Here is a 21,017-nt window from a genome sequence, read left to right as displayed (position 1 = left end):
GAGAGCAAAATCCCAGAGTCACTCTTTTATATAACACTCAAAGCTGCCTGTGCACTCAAGTATGCTGTGTGTAGTGTTTGTAAGAGTGTGTCCAAATCCATGTGTGTGTGTGTGTGTGTGTGTGTGTGTGTGTGTGTGTGTGTGTGTGTGTGTGTGAAGCAGAGCCAGATGGGACTCTGTGTACAAGACTGGCAACGTGCCATAGAGGGAAAATTTGCATAAACACAGGCACTGTCACTCCACTCCCTCTCTCTGTGTGTGTGTTTTGCTTCTCCTCACACTGCTGGTTTCTGGCCCAGTGCCAGAGGAAATAGAACTAGCCGACATCAAACATGCACTCCTGAAAATTTCAGCACAGTCTGACCCCTGCCATTTTCCAAAGTTGTTATCCACACTCGGCCCTCACAGCATTAAGTTTTCCCTATCAGACGGGGGACGTGGGGGGGGGGGGGGGGGGGGGGGCAGCACATGACATGAAAAGGACACTGTGGTTGAAATGTTTACAAGACATCCAAGATGGCAAGCGAGGTAGACTGTGGCGCTATAATGAAAGTTTTTGCCTCTATATCAATAATGTGTGTTATTTGACGTATCCACAGCATCGACTTAAGAGTGGAGATGAACATACAGGTGAGCAGAAAGGAGTATAAAACTGTTTCATTACGTACAGACGATCACATCTGTCGCTCACTAATCGCGTGGTAAATGTCATCAGCAGTTCGACCTGCTGTGAATTTTTTAGGACTTTTACCTGCAAGCGTTAACACTTCAGCTCACCCAGACTTCACTCGGAAATTTAAGTCAGGGGACATGCAGGAAAGACTCCGGGTGAAGTCGACCGTTTGTGTTCACTCGTGCAGCTCACCAGAAAATGATGGGAAGTTTTCAGGAGATTTGGGCATGATTGAAAACACCATCGTCTCTCAATGCTGGTCAAGCTGCAGTTAAAGTGGAACAGAGGCAAATCCCCCCAGAAATGGAAAGAACCAGATGCATTCAAGAGCTGGTAAATCTCCACTTTTGTGACCTGAGTTTGGCCTTAGACGAACCTGAGTAATTCTCCTATTCTCCCTCTTGTCGTCTCTCTGTTAAAATCCCAAAACTTTATGCCCCACTGTGATGGAAATAAAGCTATCTTCACCTTGCACTCCCTGCGTAGAAATGCATTAGACTCAGCTGTGATTGAACTAGAGTGTGAGCAGGAAATAAGTCATCCATCCTTCCCCTCACTGTCAGTCCTAAAATACCTCTGCGGCTCTGAAACCCGTCTCCTAGGAGACGAGGGCGACCTCTCTGATGCAGGGACAGAGAGACGGAGAAAGGGAGGTCGCGAGGGCGTGTGCTTGGACGGGTGATATCTCTGGGCTTCCCTTGACAGTGTAAGAAGGTGCCAACCAGTCTGTTACTCCACACATGTACTTGTCAAGTAGATTATTCACAGCGCTGCACACAAACATGAAACTCTCTGACGGTTGGATCCAGAGAGAGGACGTCTAAAATAAGGCAGCAGGTCAATCTCAGGCCAAACAGCCCTGTAATGTAGCTAAAGAAAAGAGAAACACTGTGTTCCTTATCATTTGACTGTGAATCAGGCATATTGCAGCATTACAAACGAGCGCTTAAATCAAACACTGTACTGTAAGACTACATAAATGGACTAAGTCGAATATACCAACGATCTCTCTGACTTTGAGGTAGTGATCTGAGGAAGACAGAAACGTTGAAAACCTCAAAAATAAGTCAGAAAAATGGAAACAGCTCATTTATCTGAGGCAGAAGTGTTTCATTTTGGAGCAAGAACCGGTTACCATGGCAGCACAAAAATGTGTGCAACTAAACAGGTTGCCTTTTTTTTTTTTTTTAGAGAGGTGTTTGATCATTTGAATAAGGGACATTTTTAAGAGAAGAAAGTGTCTGATTATACAGGGTTTTTTTTTTATGTTGTGTAAAAATGAAAACGCAGGGTGAGAAAAAGCAACAATGAGAGCTGCAGAGAGCCGAATACAAAGAGCCGGTCTCCTGCAGGAGCTTTGATGCTAAAAGCAAAGCAGACAAGCTATATGTTAAGTCATAACTCTAACAGATTATGAGATCATATCAACTGATTGTATTTAAATAAGTATGTAGTCAATATGTTTTAAATACTTATGGTCAGGGGCTTGTTTTGGAGCACATTGAGGTAAATGTTAAATGACACACTACAGCTTGAGCGTGTTTGGGAGAGACTCTTCATTTCTAAGCAGTTTTTCTACTCAAAGTTTGGTCTTATAAGTAGAGGTTATCTGAGGTGTTGGTAAAGAAAAAATAGGCTTGCAAGAAGCCTGTCAGCACCTGTGTGTCCGTTCGGAGTTAAAGCTGTTCATTTGCACTAAGTGACTTTGTTTGCTCCTCTCTAGATCCTTGCTTGTGTCCTTACTCTCTGAAGTTCTTCGCTTTGGACAAAAGCATCTGTCCTTCCAGCTAATGTTTTGTAGAATTGTCAATCATCATCTTTACATTTTGAAGTCATTCCTGTTAACTGAAGTATTTCTGTGACACATAACGGTAATGTCTGTGAAAGTTAATGAACTTCAGCCGGCTTGAGAGGAGCAGACTTGTTGTCTCAGGGCTCTTTAAGTACATTAAGGGGTTGACCCGCGGTGCTTTACAGGAACAGGACTCAACAGAATCAATGCTTATGCACTATTCAGAAGCTGAGAGCTGCCATGCAAAGGACTGTCAGAAAGCTGGACGGTTTGTCTCAGAGTGGAATCATGTGTGGTGAAATAACACTTCAACTAATAATGTGATAAAATTGTCATACACAAACACATTTATAAGTTTTGTTTTGACAAATAAATATGTAACAAGTTAAGATCTGATAAGTATTTGAAATGTGGTCAGGATCAATTCAAGTATTTGTATAAGAATGGATATCTTTATGTTATTAGAGAGATTATTATTTTGTTGTTGTCCTGACAATCTGAAAAGTGGAAATGTCTTGATTATTATCAACAAAGTCAAGTGGAATCATATATGACACATTGCATTTGACTGTATCCTAACCTGGCGCCCGTTCCCCTTGGTGGCCTGGAGGCTGCAGCGACCCAGGCTGCCGTTGGGTGTGGTGCCACAGCTGCTGATGATCTGCAGCTGTTTTTCTGCACGGTCCGCTCGGTCCAGCAGCTCTTCAATGAACTGCTGCAGACGCACCTTGGCATTGGCCTCACGTGCCGCTGTCTCCTGGAGGAACTGGTCGATCTGTGCCACTTCCCTGAGGACACAGAGGGGAATGACGATGTTAAATCTGCAGGAAATACCGTCGCATAGCTCTATGTAAATCTGTTTGATCAGGAGGGAATACTACAGAGGTACTGCAACCTGCTCCTGGCTGGCACTTGAAACTTAAACTGCTGTGCAACTAAGAAACGGTCTGCAGGAGGACACCCTCTCTCTACAACACCAGCTGCCCTCCTGCCCTCTATGCACAGAGACTACGCACACTGACCGCTTTCTGACACAGATAAATATACTTCACAAACAGAGAGAGAGAGAGAGAGCAGCTGGATACTTTAACCGCCTCAGGGCCATCAGGACCAAGTTTAAGAGGACAGTGTCTTACTCATATACAGAAGAAAACATACCAGGGAGTCAGACAGTGTTAGCATGGTGTGTATTTGTAGCCTTTGCTGCCTGCAGAATACATAATCTATTATACATGGTCTATTATGGTCTGATGGAAAAAAAATAGTTTAATTGCAATCTGTTAAATCACATCAACTTGAGTTTAACTGTAAATTACATAATGAGCAGCCTCTGCAGTGATAGGAAATGGCCTTCTCTTAGTGTTGTAAACTAAATGATCATGCAATGTAAGCTTAATGACACTAGCCGCATTGAAAAACCCCAACAAGGCAAAAAAAGATATAATGCAGAGATGACTAGGCCACCTGTTTCTTCATACAACCTGCATTATTCAAACCTGCAATAACAGATTTCTTTTCATCCACTTGGGGGCAGCAGAAACAATTTATGAACACATTTCATGTTTTAGTCATGAACATGTGTACATACCAGCTTTTAAGTTGTTATGCTGATCTTGTCAGCACACACTAGTCATTCATGAAGAGTTATGTACAGTGTGCAGAGGGTTTGAATGAGCTGACCAGAGCAGTGAGAGGAAAGCTAAACAATGAGTTGAGACTTACTATAAGAACATTTCTTATAGCTGCCTAATATCAAAGTCACGAGGAAAATCATAAAACCACAGAAAACTCTACAATAACGTGATTTTATATTCCCTACTTACCTCCCCTCATCAGGAACACATAAAGCACCTATGACTTTAAAGATAAAGGACTTTAAAATCAATTTAAGCACCTGCTTTTTTACTAAGTTACCAGAGCCTTATATCTATTGCACGTCCGTGCACATTTGTTGTTATTTTGAATGCACATCTTTTTGCACATTATCTTTAGTATTTTTATAATTCTATACTCTCTGCCCCTTGGCTCGGAGAGAAACTTATTTTTATGTTTCTGTTTGTCCAGTATCTTATCTTCAGGCATACATACCGTATGGCAACATTGACATAAAGTTGACTTTGACTAATGGAACTTTCAATGCTGCAATTTACAATCATTTTCATCATGGATAAGTCTTCTGTTTTATTTTAAAATGAACCATGAGTCATTAAGATGTAAAAAGTCAGTGAGATAATCAGTGAGAATGAACCAAAACAAGCGGCAGGCCATAATCATCATGAGGCTAAAATACATTTTTAGAACTGCCTCATGTCAGAAAAGAGTGAAAAATGATCCATCATTATCTGAGTCCTAGGTCACATCCTCAGCAGCTTCAACATCTGCATTCGCGGTCCAACCAACAGTCCAAAATCCCCAAATATGCATGGAATTACATGCAATGTGTTAAAGCAGCAGAACCCAGTTTTTGCTTGATGCAGATGATAAAACTCGATCTATCTTTATTCTCATTGTTGATCATTTTCTTCAAACCAACAAATATGAAGAGTCTATTTATCTTGCCACCACCAACTCAAACAACACACATTCCAGGTCTCCTTCTGCTGAACTTTCCTTTTCCTTTTCAAGCCCTTTAATGTGTATCTGTCTCCATTTGGGACTCCTTCAGTCCCCAGAGCGTGTTTGTCTTAGCGTGTGTCCTTCTAAACAGCCCGAGCCTCGACTGTCCAAACAATACAGCCAGGATAACGCAGACACCTGACCTTGACAAAGGAACAATTCAAAGGTACAGACTGACAACAGCAGACAGGACATGGAGACATCACATCTGAGTCCCTTCAGCTGAAATAGGTTTCTGCTCATGAATACAAAAAAACAAGCAGCTCAACCAGAATGGACACCTGTTTGTCCAACTTAAGTCAAAAATCAACTTCAACTACTAACCAGAATACAAAGTTGTTCAGAAACAGTAACAGCACACACAGAGTGGATTCTTGAAATTGGGACACTCAGAGATAAGAATAGTTCAGAGTCTGACATAGTTCACTTGTCTTATCTTCAGGCAAAAGATGACAAAAATATGAGTCCAGAATTAGTCCGGGGCTTTGACCTTTAGAGAGAAATGAAAACACACGAGCGATTCGATCTGTGAGTAAACAGCCAATGGATTTCTAAATGAATCCAAGTGACCACAACTTATCTTATGTAACTAGTCCTACATGATTTGGCTCTTGCTATTTGTTCTTAATGTGAATTCATGTCATATCTTCTTTCTTTCTTGATGAGATGTGGTGTATTAAGAGATTGAACGATTAAAAAACAGGGTATTTCTGTACACTGTCTGCACAGCAGGGGACAATGTTTCTTACCATGGAAATTAAGAGTGTAAACATAAAGAAGTTGTGTGTTTGTGTCAGCTCCCACATCAACTAACCATCTCATCCTCATCAAACGACAGACTCTCCTCTGTTATATCTGAAGAGACATGAGAGATTCCAGCATCCATAAACACTGCAGAAAGATGGTTTCAGCTCACAGACAAAGTGTGTGTTTGGACAGGAGGCAGCGTCTGATTTCAACCACATTTAGGGAGAGACATTACGAGTTGAATCAATCAAGTTTTTATTCGATCATTTTTTACCCTAATTTAAACTGTTTTTCTACAATTTTTTTACGTAGATGCTTTTGTCAAAAGTAACGTACATCAGAGAGTTAGAACAACATACGCAAGAATCTAGAGAGGAGGAAACAACGTCACAGTTATGTGTGTGTGTTTTTAAAGTTAATGTTTCATCATTAACAACTAGGCTACATCAACAGCTGCTCTTGGGAGTTATAATCAGCATCAAAACCATCCTAAATGCTCAGCTTTTTCTTGAAGGTGCAAAGGGACTCTGCAGATCAGATGAAGTTTGGTAGCTTCTTCCACCACCTCCGACAGAGGAGAAGAGTCTCGCTAGAGACTATGGGCCCTGTTGTGAAGGTTCGATCAGATGCCTTTCATTGGCAGAGCATAGTGGGGGGGGGGGGGGGGGGGACATAGACCTGGTTTTTCACTTGTTGACCCGTTACCGACAAAACTATATAACTATCAAACCACAGTGCTTAACCTTTAAAGTAAGAGAAGAAAAAAGGAAGAGCTGTTTGGTTATTAACTAGAATTCAGTTACAACCATCAGGTAAATGCAGTAATCTTTTTTTAAGTGGGGAAGCTGCGGAAACTATAACATACTTCAGAAGGACTTCAGTTAGAATCCTAACATCAGCTACCTTTAATTCTTGACCGTTGTTTCGTTCTCTGAGTCTGACTGAGGCTTCAAAATTCTTTAACAGCTTTTACACCCACTGCAGCGAAACCAGCTGTGAACAAAAAAACCACAATATCACCACCGTGTTGAATTGCAAGAGCAAACTTATTAGCCAAGAGCTGCCTATTTCCACATTCAGCACACAGCGCAACAAAGGCATGACTTTAGTAACATTTTTTCACACTAGTTCTCTGTCTACTGTAGAGGCGGCTAAATGTGTGCAGCGCTCGGTCCCATCACACATTTTCCCACAATTAAGTGAATCTAATTGGATCTTATTAGGTTTCTTGTATTTTGCATTCAATTTAGTTTTTAATAGTATTAACCTCTTCATTATACAATTGTTACTGTCTTTAATGTTAGTACTTTCTGTGTGTGTGTGTGTGTGTGTGTGTGTGTGTGTGTGTGTTTGTGAGTTTTCTGTGTGCTTGTTTGTCCTCTCTGTTTATGTAACTATAATATACTGCCCTTATTTTTTAGATATGCTTTATACATTCATTTTATTAATGGTTCACATCTATTCCAGTGTTTCCCCTACCATTATATTAGGGGAGTGGCCCGCCCCCCCCAACGGCCCCTCCCCGCCCCCCTTGAAGGTCAAGTTGTTTTTGGGCTTTTTGTGCCTTTATTGTAGGGATATGATAGTGGATAGAGTCCTTAATCAGGGAATTAAGTCATTTAAGGATACCTTTCCGATAGAAAAGGACATCTGTCATTAAAAGTAACCCATGGACACCAAGTGTTTGTGTTTGTGTTTGTGTTTGTGTCGGCGTGTCCCCCCACCCCCCTCAACGCTGTAAACCTAGGGGAAACACTGTATTCTCTATCTCTCTAAAAACTCCTGAGGTACATATCATCCTCCCAGCAGCCAAAATTGATGACGTTTGAAATGGGCTGAAAACTCACCATAAGTATAAAACTCAGGATTGAAGGGATCAAAAACGTCCTTCTCGTCAATCATGCATAGATATATGAATACGAAGGAGGACAGATGCTGGACTGAAATGCTCTTGTCAAAATGACATGCATTAACAAACATGCTGGGCAGATCAAATCACTGAGTCATCCTACTGTAACAAACGCATCTCATTACTGTGCACAATTAATGAGCCCAAGTATCGTTTATTTGGATTAAACGAGTGGAGCTGTACCCAATGCTATGAATTAGCCTCAAGCTAAAGTTTAGCTCTCATTATTCAACACGACAGAACAATGACTGAGCACTGTTTTAACTTCAGCCTCCAGTAATAATGATATACTCTCACAGCTGCTTTAACAGAGTGCGATGCAGCGTGCATGGAAGTGAATTTGCATTTTTGCATCCAAATTGTAATGCACATCTGTAATTTGTCTTTGTACATTTTTCATCTGTATCAGACTTTTTGTTGTTACTGGAGACAGATACATCAATCCCATGAGGAGGAATGTGCTGAAAGCAGCACATGAAGACTTTTCTTTTTTTTCTTCTGGAGGCGCACCGATGCACCAGAGCGCCTGGTAAGCTTACCATACTTCCTCAAGGAAGGGAATCAAGAGTTTGATTGGAAGACCTGAGGTCGATGCTGGAGGGGGGTTAGGGAGGGGGAAAAGAAAAAAAAAAAAGCTTTGCCAAATCCCAAGGGGCATGCAAGGAGAAAGGGAAAGACCAGAGATGAAGAGATGAAGAGGAGAGAGGGAAACAGAGGACTGAGGCTGATAAAAAAAATGGAGATGAGAAAATAGGCACAAAGGCTGTGTGGAGAAAACACTGCAGAGGCTAGAGCAACAGCTAGCAAACAGAAATCTGCAGTCATGTGGAAGCAGAAAGCACAGGAGGTTTGACAGTGGAGGGGGGGTGGGGGGGGGGAGAGAAATGGGATGTGGCTGCTTCCTATTGTCAATCCTAATTTTAACACACGTACACACCTCTCTCCAACAGCATGACTCACTCCACTCTTCGACACCTCGGAAATAAAGCCTCAAGGTGACAAACACGCCTGCATGTTTATCCAGACTCAAGGAGGGAGCTGGGGGAAAAAAAAAAAATGCACAGCACCATCTTTTTCTGAGTGAGGAACATGCAGGCCATTAGTCTGGAGCATGACTCAGAGAAAATGACTCGGTGGTGGGTCCACGCTGGGTTCACACAGTCCTCAGAACACAGAGCGGGGAAGTACAGTATGTGACCCTGGTGATCAGTATTTACTGATGGTGGCACAGAGGTTTATCTCCTCTCTGTCTTTGTTTCTAGCTCAAACACATCCACTCTTAAATACATGCATAAACATTCTGTGAGCACACAGCACACAAATTAAACTTCCTTGTAACGACAAATAACTGATAGTAATAATTCAACAATTTTGGTCAAACTTCTTTAGTGCAGAGAGTTATTAGAGAAGACTGATATCACTCTTACATCTGTGCATTGAATATACATTTAGATAGGTGGTGGTTGTAAGAGGGATTTAATAAAAAAAAATAAGGATTTAGCGGTTCATTTCTCACTCGTGATTTGTTTTTAATTACGGACCAGTTTAGAAAGAAGTAGCCAATCGCAAACATGACTTTACCCTCAGTGATTGAGGCTCCTATTGAAGGCTAAAGGGATTTTGCAAGTTGTCATTTATATTGTTCATATTCAATAATCAAAATCATTCAGTGATCTGAACACATATATAACATATACACTACCAGTCAAATGTTTGGACACACCTGATTGAAATGAATGTTAATATCTGAAATACATTTTGATCTAAAGGTTTTTGTTATCAGTGTTTATACTTTGTTACTTATGTCTCAAGATGGCTCATAAATGTGTTCTTTCAGGCACAGGGTTAAATATAAATGTAGTTCTGTCATTATATCCTAAAGAGATCACCATTCAGGGGTTTCCATCCTCCGCCTGCTGACTTCACTTCATCCCCACCACTATATCTACACTCAGGGGGATCCTGATCTCTTATCTTCATATTGTTATACACTTCCTATTGATGTTCTGTATTGAATTATACACAAGAGTTTAGCTCTGATGCAAACAATGTGCCTCATTTCATCCTCCCATGAACACTAACATCTGAGATACGATCAATAGCACTGAGAATTAAACGGTAAAAGATCTTCTTTTATTTTAACCACACATTCCCCCTCAGTGCACATAGAACAAACACTGCTCCTGCTCTCTGCTGCTCTCTGTGGTTTCTTCAATGAGGAGCTCATTTTTTGCTTAGTATACATACATCTACTATCTGATGCCTTTGTGTCCCTTTACGCCCTTGGAATTAGAAAATGCTGAATTTGCTCTTTCACTGACAAAATGAATGCTTCTCCAGCTTGCAAACATCATTCTTTTTTTTTATCATACAAAAGAAAATGGGCTTTGAAGACCTCAATTAAAGCCCAATGCTTCTGCACACGCTCAGAGAAATAATGAATAGCTAAATCGACCATATTAAATTTCCTTTCCCCTTAAACAAGCATAACAAATGGTCGAGAATAAGACATCCAGCTGCACCGAGGCTGATGAATAAGGAATGATCTCCTCAAGGATTCTGCTTAAATGTTAATTATAATCACTGGTCAGTCTCCTTTCACAGTTGTCATCAACTCTGTCCATTAATTCAAAATGATGCCTCATTAATAGCTAGAGAGCAGAGATGAGTGACTGAAAGGCCGACGCCGTGAAGACGAGGATGTAGCATGAACACGAGCTTTCTCCGCAGGGACAAAGGACACATCTTCTTGTGTGTCTTCTGTTTTGACACTTGGATCAAATAGTGATTTTTTTTTATTTTTTTTAAGGGGGCTACATCGTGTTGTTATTTCATAGTGTCATTTGTAGGCATTACACACACACACACACACAGGAAAACACAAAAGGCAGGAGGAGATGTGTTGGGAGTATGGCTACATGAGAGGAGATGTGACACAGGTGAGGATGAAAGCACGAGAGAGAGCATGATGAAAGAGACACGCTGAAGTCAAAAGCTTCTGAGAGAAAGACGTGACTGGGATCCCCAAGAAATCACTACAGCAGGTATGCCTCTGATCGCTTGGGGGAAACGCCTTATTTTGGCCTAACCAGTAATACAAAACTGTTCAAAAATCTCAAATGTCAGATTTTCAAGAGAAACAGCAAAGACAGAAATAGAGCATTACAATATATATGATACCAAGAAAACACAGTATTCACATTGCGGCCTCAGGGTTGCTCAGGGTGGGCCATTTAAAATAATCTTATGATGGTTTTTTTTTTTTCTTTTAAGTCCTATTAATGCTGGGAACCTGGTAATTATTATTATTCTTATGATATGACACAATTTTGATTGGCAGCCATGTAAAGTTCTATAACATCATAACTGATAAACCCATTAGCTTCAAATAGAAAACAGTTCACATCAAAGTTCAACCACTTCATCGCTAACATTTCTATTAGCAAGGACTTACAGCCTTTCCAATTGTATCGTGTTACACTATCAAACAGTAATGTAAAAATTCCGCCACTTGCCAGCTAACAGTGATATAAGTTAGAAAAAGTGGAGATTCTAGAGTCTGTTGGGGCCCCAGGCAAGAAATAATGACCATTGTCCAAACGATTATTCCTGTTCCTCTTTTTTCCTGTTCCTGTTTTCTCTCCTATAAACAGATAATTCCTCTTAATTTTTCTAGGTTGACTTTCATTGACACACACTTAGGTTTCCTCAGCTATAATGCATGCACCGCTTAGCAAGGCACAGGAGTGAGTGATGTCAGATGGGGCTGCGGTTTAAAGTTTGGGGGCCCGTGTTCTGGGGCACCAAGCAGTTGCCTGCCTGGCATTTTGACAAGCAGCGCCTCCGGCTAGAAAGACGGTAAAGGTTACGTTCACTGTGTCTGATTGCAGCTCGTTGTTTGTCAAATATGCTTTCTAATCTGTGATATAGCTGCTGTCCTGTTTTTCTATTGTTCTTTTTCTGTTCAGCTGCTGGCAATCTGAAAGCTATCAGCGGACAATGATTTCTTAGGTTTTGACTTAGAACCGAAAACACAGTAAGACGCGATAACCACGTTGAGCCTTCCTACAGAGTCACGCTCGGGGTGAGAAATAAATCATGACAACATTGTCTCAATATCAGGCTTCATCTGAAGAAGCAAACACATCCTGACACTAAACCCCACTGCATCTTCCGAGCCTCATACACTTCGATAATCAGAGTGGATCTAGACATAGCGGTTACATCAACCTTTTATGTCAGATTTAACAAAAATGAGAGAGAGGAGATGTGTCTGGCTACAGCGTCCTTCCTGTTTCCCTTTTGTGCTGGGCTCAAACGAGACAACATGTCCAATTTTATGCTGCTCTAACTGAAGGCTAACCGTCCACTGGATTGTCCACACACTCCAATCTGGGTTATCCAAATTCATGCAGAACACCTTCTTCCAATAACAAACTTGATATCAATAATAGAAATCTGAATTCCCTCTAAGCAGCTCTGTATTCTACATTACAGCCTTAATATCTCACTGCAGAAATCCAATCCTACCTAATGAGCTCTAAATGTTTCTCACAATGCTGATCGCACATGTGAGCCAGTAACTGTGCAGAATACAAGGACATTTCCTAATAACAAAGAATTCCCACAGTGCATTGCATGAATCATGTTCCCATTTTATTGCATAAAAGAGTCTGGCAAATGCAGCACTGCATTTTTTTTTTTTTTTCTGTCATCCAAACAATTTACAACCGTACATGACATCTGTTTCTGCAGGGTCTGGCCAAATATTTCTCTTCTGTCCTGTGCTCTGACATATTCTGACATGAACAGCACTTTAACACCAATGTCATAAGAAAGACTCCTGATTACATCTATCATTACGGCAGGTGTCAAGCTCATTTTCCAGTCCAGGGCCTCCACATTCTTACATGTCCTTGCAGGGATCACGTTATTCCTCTGATTTCTTTTCATTAAAAAGCCTTCAGATGTCCTGCCATGCTAACACTACTCGCTCCTCTCAGTGAGACTCTGTCGGTAATGAGGCGAGTTAGCTGAGCCCCTCACAGCTTCACTTTGCATTCAAAACAGCTGCTCAGTGAGAAAAACCAGCTTGTTTTTTGAAGGGAGAACAGTGACGGAAATAAGAAAGAATCCTCCAATGTTCTGTGATGCGCTCAGAGCCGTCAGCTTTCTGACGATGCATGGGAAACTCTTTATCATAGCTGCTTATAGGAATAAATCAAGCTTCTGTGTTCAGGTTTACTGCAGCAACTGTGTGTGCTGAATATGATATGAAAACCTCACAGGACTTCTCTCTGCACTGCTCTCCCCTCTTTTCAGATCATGTTCACTTAGAAAATGAAAAGGCACCAACTGCAATACTGCAACATTAAGTCCTTCTCTTGTTTGTCGAGCAAATGAGGGCGGAGCAGCAGTAATTACATTGTAAAGAAAAGCCACACAGCAATGCCAAAATGTGCAAGCACAAAATGACTTTAATAATTACCTTTTAACACAAATCCCAACCAAAAAAATGTTGTTGTAGGGCTACAACTAACAATTATCCAAAACACTAATCATCTCGACAGTCACTTTTTTTTGTTTTTTTCTGTTTTATTTCAGAAATTAGGAATTAGCAATCATCAAAATATCCTAAAGCCAAAGATTATGTCTTCAAACATCAGACAGCAGTTCATTTGTTGAGCTTGTACAGAAAGAGAATAAAATGGAACAGTTTTTGACCTTTGCAGGTTTTCATCAGGGATCAGGGTATACATGGCTAACACAAACCCTTTGGTACATTTATACTGGGGTGAGTACTTACCGAGCAATAAAAATGTAGAAGAAGAAACAAAACAATACTTTTGAAACATAAATAAAGGGTAAAAATGGTCACGGTCTCAATTCTAAAAAACACTTTTTTGTTGCGAGTCTGCTTTGCATAATTCAATTTGTGTCAAATGATGCAGTAGAAAGATTTAAATAAACCCATTAAATGCCAATAAAGAATCCACAACTGAATGTGCCAAGCAGTCTTCAGTTCAACAAAGATAAAAATTAAAATACTGTCTTTGATCCGAAGAAGAATGCTTTAAAGTCAGTGCTCAGCTTGAATCGCATAACTCAAACACCGGAAATTAGAAAAGCCTTTTCCATATAAACAGATTGATCAACGAGTCGAGCGCTTTAGCACTTCCACAAGGGCTGGAGTACTGGACTGGTAGGATAGCACAGGTCTTAATGATACTGTATCATCCCCCTATTCATCTCACACAAACGTTTCCCAGGAGATGAGACACAATTAAGCATAAAAAGAAGCGTCTGATAACGTGACTGCCTCTGAAAGACACAGCAGCATAACGTCCTTCTGCAGGAGCATCCAGTGAGGCCGGACCATCATTAAAACAGATCACAAACTGTGCTGTATTAAATGTTACAGACAAGATCACAGTTAATTAGAAAGCACTTCAAAATAATCTACTGGAACAATAATAAGGCAATTGGCCTGTTAGTGACTGTAATAAAATATCCTTGCGACTTAATGAACCTTGCTGCATATCTTCGAGACATCCGTAATGTGCGGGACATTTCTGACAAATATTCAAAGCATTTCCTTGACAGAGACAGAATTAGGCTGTTTCACTAATGTGGGAGAATCTGCAGCCCGCTGAAATGATGGAGATAACCGCCCCACCATTTCTCATTCCTCCTCCGGCTGCAGTTTCTGCTGATTACAGCTGCTCCCGTTTCTTCCAGCTGCCACAGAACCACTTAACAGCCACGCTCCAGGGACTCTGTTAATCATTCAACTTAGATGCTATACAGTGTAGTGTGATGTTTATCACAATGCATTTGTTTTGTGACTGTCTCCGAGCAGGCAGTGTGTTTTTTTCTGTGCGTATTGTTGCTTGTGAATGAATTTTTCTGCAAACTAAACTGCACATTTAAGATTATTCTGAAGACTTACTGCACCTGAGGCATTCTGCATGCTTGTTTACAGGGTTTCTGTGCGCTGAATAAATTATTGTGTCGTGTCATATTTTTATGCATACTGATGCTCGCCTCAAAAGATGGTCGTAGGAGTTTCCTGTGGTTGCATAGCAACTCAGAGGGAGGTGACTCACATTTTTAGCATTTGACACCATGGATGTACAAACATGAGGCACATCTTCTGAAATGAGTTTCACAGACTCCCCAAAGCCACTTGTAAGCTTCAACAGTTTAAAAAAAAAAAAAAAAAGTCAGCTGGGTGTATTAGCCAGACGTGTTTGAGCCAATAAGCTGCTCTGTGTCTGTTAACTACTGCTTAGTCATCAACCCTGCTGAACATTCACCGACCGTGATGCTCTTTTTCCACCTCAGACCCAACTCTGCAGTTTAGAGTCTGAATGAGCTTTCTGTTCGACTGCCAGCTTCTCCTCGGAGACACAGAGGCAGAAAAACGGTGTGAGAGCGAGAAAAGAGGGAGAGACTGCGCTACTGGAACAACCAGGAGGCAAACAGGAACGTCAGAGAATGACCTTCCCGGCCTGAAGCCGCCAGGTTTTGGAAACAGGAGCACAGACATGATGACCTTTACAGCAAAGGGAGCTGGACACAAAGAAGAAAGGAACACGACTCGCAGTACAGGCCACATGGAGCAAACCCCATTTAGTCTATGGTACACACAGAGTTTTTTTTTTTTTTTTGGGGGGGGGGGGGGGGCAAAGGGACGACGTGCCATGATACATGTTCAACCCTTATGCAGGTTTAATGACATTGATAATGATCATTCGCTACACGACACATATTAAGGCTTACATTTAATACCCAGAGGCCATTACACTTATATATACTTTAGTTATTGTTATATTTACTAAGATTCAGGAAAGAGCTCATTCACACACATGCACATACATACATACAATTCAGTAATATGGCCAATTTGTATTTCAGATGAGATAAGACGCCTAGCGCTTTTCTGTCTCTGACCTGTTGACACTCAGCCCTGATAAAAAAAAAACTGAGAGGAAGTGATAAAAGCAGAGGGGAGATAGAGAGAAGAGGTTGGCTGTCCTGTCAGATAAAAACACAACACAGATACCAGATGACTTCAATATGAGCCTCGAATGACACTTCCTGAAATGAACGCTTGTGTTTGTGGTTGCAGAGGTCACGGAAGTGCCACAACCATATCCACAAAAGTGGACAATAACTCTTTTTTTTTAAATAAATGGTTTAATAAGAACTTAATACAATGCTTCAACTCCCTTTGTTCTTATGATGAACAATGCCATGACATACATCATAAATAAAGCGGATCACTGAGAGAGGACACATGAAAAATATTGTGTAAAATATACAGAAAGGAACGCATTCATTGGATTTATTACGATACGTTTTTTGTTGTGTGCAATGCCTCTAGACTGTCAAACTAAAAATAGCATGAATGTTCTGAGCATCAAATTAATTACTGTGGGATTCATATCAACAATAAACCCTGCCTTACTCACTCTTCATGCCATGCTGTGGGAGAACTGCAAATCATGTTCATCAGATTCAGAGCCAGCAATAACTTGCATCCCCACGCTGTGATTTACATCCAAGCACTCCTTCTATTTACAGCAGCCTGCTTTCTAACTACCTCGTGTAGCAGCACGGCAGCTCTACGGAGGTACTGGTCTGAGAGAGAGGGAGACAACTGGAGGAGGGTAACTAGACATCTCTGGGGCACTCCCACCTGCTCATTTCCAACTTTTCATTCAGCCCGGGTAGCTAACCGGCGCTGCAGGGCACAGGTATATGGAGACAGCAGCTGGACAGATGCTCACCACATCTGGCGGGGGGATATGACTGAGAATTACTCCATAAACAGAGGGCCAGAGGTGAAGGAGAAAAGGTGAGTGTGTGTGTGTGTGTGTGTGTGTGTGTGTGTGTGTGTGTGTGTGTGTGAGGGTTTGTATGCATGACAATGTGTTTTATATGGGAATATATATGAGAGCTGTCTGTATTGAGGTCAAGCGTAAAGTAGTATTCAAGGGTGTTCATTTTGCACTTTATTCCTTCTTTGATTCTATCACAGGCTAATGTGGACGGACGAAAACTATTGTGAAAACAAGTATGGTGGATAGATTGATCACACAACTAATCGACATCACTGCCACCAATGACAAGTTAGCACAGCGGCGTGTGAGATAGAACTACTTTTACATGTGATGAAAATAAGAGCTGTAAGTAAGAACTAACTTTATCCATGATCAGAGGGAATTCTTAAAATGACTTGTCTTGAATGACAAATGGTCCAAAATCCAGCAAATATTACATTTAAGAAACAGATGGCAATAATATTTAAAGGGCTGCACCTATGCCTTATTTGTATTGTAAATACATGACAATTACATTTTCTTAGTCCATTTCAAACATGACTACGGAAAGTTTCCAGACACTCAGTAAGTATGTGTACATGCAGAGTTAAGCTGAGCTGCAGTTATAGCTCGATTAGGTCATTTAATTGGTCTACTGTCCTTGTCCCAGTATACAAGCACCGGGGGAAAATAGATTTATTCATGGAAGTATGTCCGACACTGCTATGGTAGGTGGCAATATGCACGCTTTCAGATACTTTTGGACCTTCTTCTGATTGACAGCAAACTGTTTTTATGTCGTACAGTGAAAACATGGACAATACAGATCTGTACATTTCAGACATACTCTACACTTTACTTTTGGTATGAATGCAATGAACACTCTTTCTAGGTTATGGTGATATCTGAAGGCAGCGACAGCGATACTGCTGTATTAGTGCTGTTTGACCTCCAGGTCCAAGCCCGACGTAGGAACTGTGCAGCACTCGCATAACTAGTCCAGTTTGGGTCCGATGGAGGCAAATACATTCAACAGTATCTATCCCCAACAATACTATCTGGTCGTGTTTGCCCGATTTTGAGAAATTCGACTTCAGTTGGACTAACGTGTGTTTTAAAAGTCAAGTTTCAGTCGGACTAACGCAATAAATTGGACTTTTTCTGACTGCATGTAAACGTGATTGTTTGAGTGAAGTGGTCCAGCCCGTTCACCCGCTGACTTCATTCAGACTTTTCCTGTCAGCCACCTAGTAAAAGCCAGCATGAGCAGATGTGTGAACACAGCGGGTAATAGTCTAGAATATTATTAATGAGTGAGCGGGTTGGGTGATGATGTTGTTAACATTGACATTTACACATGATATAGTGATATTGACCCAGAAACAGGCACTATTACTGAAGACTCCTCCTCCTCCTCCTGCACGTTCTACACACACTACACACACCCCACACCAAACAAAACATTTTGAGTTGTAGAGCACGGCTGACAGTGACAACTTGTCTATGTGAAGCGCATGTATCATGTATGAAAGGCACTTCTGGAAGATATCAGAGTCTGAATGTCCTCAAATTGTCTAGACGATTTCAGATGTTTATGTGAGAAGGTCTCTTGGTTTTTTTTTACATGAAAGCATCATCACACCAGCAGCTGTACACTCACGCTGAGTCAAACAATAAATAAATCACTTACTGTTGTTTGTGAGTGAGCTCCTCCTCCTTGTTCACCAGGTCCTGTTTCAGGTTTGCTAACATTTCCACGGAGACGTCCACCTGACGGGAGAGCTCCGAGGCCTTGTCCTCCAGGTCCTGCTTCTCCTGGCTCAGCCGCTCGCTCTCCTGCTTGGCTCGCTCCAGCTCCGAGCTCTTCCTCTCCAGCTCCGCCTGAAGACGACCTACGCGGGCCGCTATTTTCTGCTCCACCTACAGGGCAAAAGGCACGTGAGCTACATGATGAGCCAACATTATCACCACACTGTATAAAATGCAACTAGTTTTTGCAAATGAGAAAAGTAAGTAGGACAATTATCACATTCATGAACAAAGATTTAGGTCAGCAAACAACTTCACAATACCAGGTTTTGCATTTCACATTGTGCATCTTTAATTAAAAAAAAAGTGAAAATTAAAAACAGAATAGTGCTCAATGCCTATTTGGCATTGGGAAATTATGAAATGGCTTGCTCTGTTTAAAAATTGCTGTGCCTATAGACTATCTAAGAACTTGAACAATGTGATAAATACTATATAATAAATAAATATATTATTCTTTATGTAGTCATTGTGACCAGTAGAGAACTTCCTGATTACTTTTCTTTGCTGCTAAGCTTCTAACAGGAAGCATGTTGTTCCCAGTTTCCATTCTTCATTTGTTACTGATAAAATGTAGGACTCATCAGGTTCAGCTCATGCCTGTGACAAGCTCATTAATTTCCTCTCTGTTGCTAAGTTCAAGGATTCTAAAAGCGGACTGAGAGTGTCGACACGATCGCTGCTGGTAGCTTGAGGTCTGAAAATGAAAAAAAAGGCGTTGAGTTTTTGTCTTCTGTGGAAAAATCCAACAGCATGTAATCAAACCAGCAAAGAGGAGCAAGGTACAGGCTGCAAGGCGTTTGCTCTGTAATTCTATCTAAGCAAAAAAGATGGAATCATCAATACTTTATAGACATTATTTTATTACAACCCCATGGTTTGAATGATTTCTCCTTTGTTTTGAATGTTCTTCTGGTGTTATTAGGTTTATTTTTCTCAATTTTCGTAGCAACTATTCTCCAAAAATGGTCTGGTTGATCAAATTTATTTTCAATCAAATTTAATTTGCCTGTAGACAAACTTCAGCATTACTCTTCTTATCCGTGTCATTTTGACTGGATTGCTTGAGTGAAGAATTTCAATATATATTCAATCAACAATTTGGAAGTGCTAAAGTTTAAATTCTGTCCATCTATCTTTTCAAAGCCACATTAATGTATCACTATCCTGTAAATTCATTCAAAAAGTAACAATGTAACCAGTATCATATAAAGAGCTGCAGACTATGTGTAATTTCTGAATGAACAACTCGGTTAATGTGTGTTTAGCTTGTTTGCTTCAATTAGCTATCTATTAATACAATGCTCCCTTGTACCTCTTCAGAAAGCTTCTCCAGCCTCTCATCCAGCTCCAGCCGCTCAAACGCCCGAGCCTTCAGCCTGGCCAGGCCTTCCTCATAGGCGGCCTCCACAGCGCTGGCCGCTACATTAGCTGCAACCGCTACAGCCGTGCTGGGGTTTCCATGGGGACCAGGGTCTGCGGATGTCATGGCTTTCTTCATGAAAATCTCCCCCAGGGGAAACTCGACATTGGGAATGTACCTGGCCGCAGTGTTGGAGTTAGCCGGGGTCAGACTCAGGTCGTCGGCACAGGGAAGCTCACGGCAGGGAAAGCGGCGCTCCTTTAAAGCTGAAGGTCGCAGTGGCTCGAAGGGGTCGTTGTTATTGGCGGGCGCGAGGAGAGCTCCCTCGGCCACTAGGGGCAGCAGAGCGGCGGCGTCGCAAACACTGTTGGACTTGGAGAGGACGTAGAGGGTCTCGTACGTGTGGTTGTACTCCAGGTGGGCACGCAAGGACGACAGGCTTCGGAAGCGCTTGTGCTCCCCGCAGCGAGGACAGCGGTATGGCAGGTCCAGAGAGGCCATTCCTCGCAGAGGCTGCTGGAGGAGGCGCTCACGCGGCACAACAGCGGTGCCAGTATGAGGGCACGGAGGTCGAGCACCTGACAGATCCTCTCATGGTGAAAACAACAGGGTAACTACAGCAAGTCAGGCGGAGGAAGAGAGATCCCATGTGCAATGAAGGAGCCCAGCTCAGTCATAGAACCAGACATGATATCAACATTTCACTGGTCGTCTCACTTCACCCTTCATGGTTCCCGGCCTGAGGTCCTACAAACAGAGCAAGACAGAACTGTGAATTCTGATGTCACATCAGATTAAAATCAATTGAACAAATGAGACATAATCAAGGTTTATTAATTCCTCACAGAAGGTGATGACAAAGGAAACTGAAAACTGGTGAATATGTGTGTCCGTTTCTTTTTCTACATATATATTTTACATTTCTCTGCAACACTGCCAATTAAACAGTGTTGTCCTGTTCATTCATTTCAAATTCATTAATCCCTCTTGGGGCAACTGGTATGGAGCAGCTTAGATTTAAAAAAAAAAAAAAAAAAACACAAATACAGTGACGTACAGACAATAAACTATACGAAAGAGATACAAAATATGAAACATGACCTAAATGAGATACCAATGGTTAACAGACCGACTAGTGAACAACCAGACTCAAGAAAATCAATAAACAGTTCAGTGATAAAAGGTTAAAAAAAAAAACCTGATCTGTGGTAGTAAAAGGATAAAATTCAGTAAAAATATAAAACCTAATGGGCGCCGGTGGGCGAGTGGTTAGATTGCGTGCC

At 41.4% G+C, this 21,017-nt stretch overlaps 1 protein-coding gene across 1 annotated transcript in view; it reads right to left on the bottom strand.

Annotated features, from left to right (window-relative positions):
* fbxo41 (F-box protein 41) overlaps positions 1-20,477 on the bottom strand; it is a 36,050-nt gene extending 15,573 nt beyond the window's left edge. The window contains exons 1-3 of the mRNA XM_061058684.1: positions 19,687-20,477; positions 18,253-18,482; positions 3,046-3,253 (exon numbers count right to left, since the gene is read on the bottom strand). Coding sequence (XP_060914667.1) covers positions 3,046-3,253; positions 18,253-18,482; positions 19,687-20,235 — 987 coding nt within the window. The 5' untranslated portion in view covers positions 20,236-20,477. The remainder of the gene's footprint in view (positions 1-3,045; positions 3,254-18,252; positions 18,483-19,686) is intronic.
* Positions 20,478-21,017: the final 540 nt, after the last annotated feature.

This window comes from Labrus mixtus, chromosome 2, assembly GCF_963584025.1.
Source record: "Labrus mixtus chromosome 2, fLabMix1.1, whole genome shotgun sequence".
Taxonomy (NCBI): Eukaryota; Metazoa; Chordata; class Actinopteri; order Labriformes; family Labridae; genus Labrus; species Labrus mixtus.
This window is presented reverse-complemented; position numbering and strand designations above follow the sequence as displayed.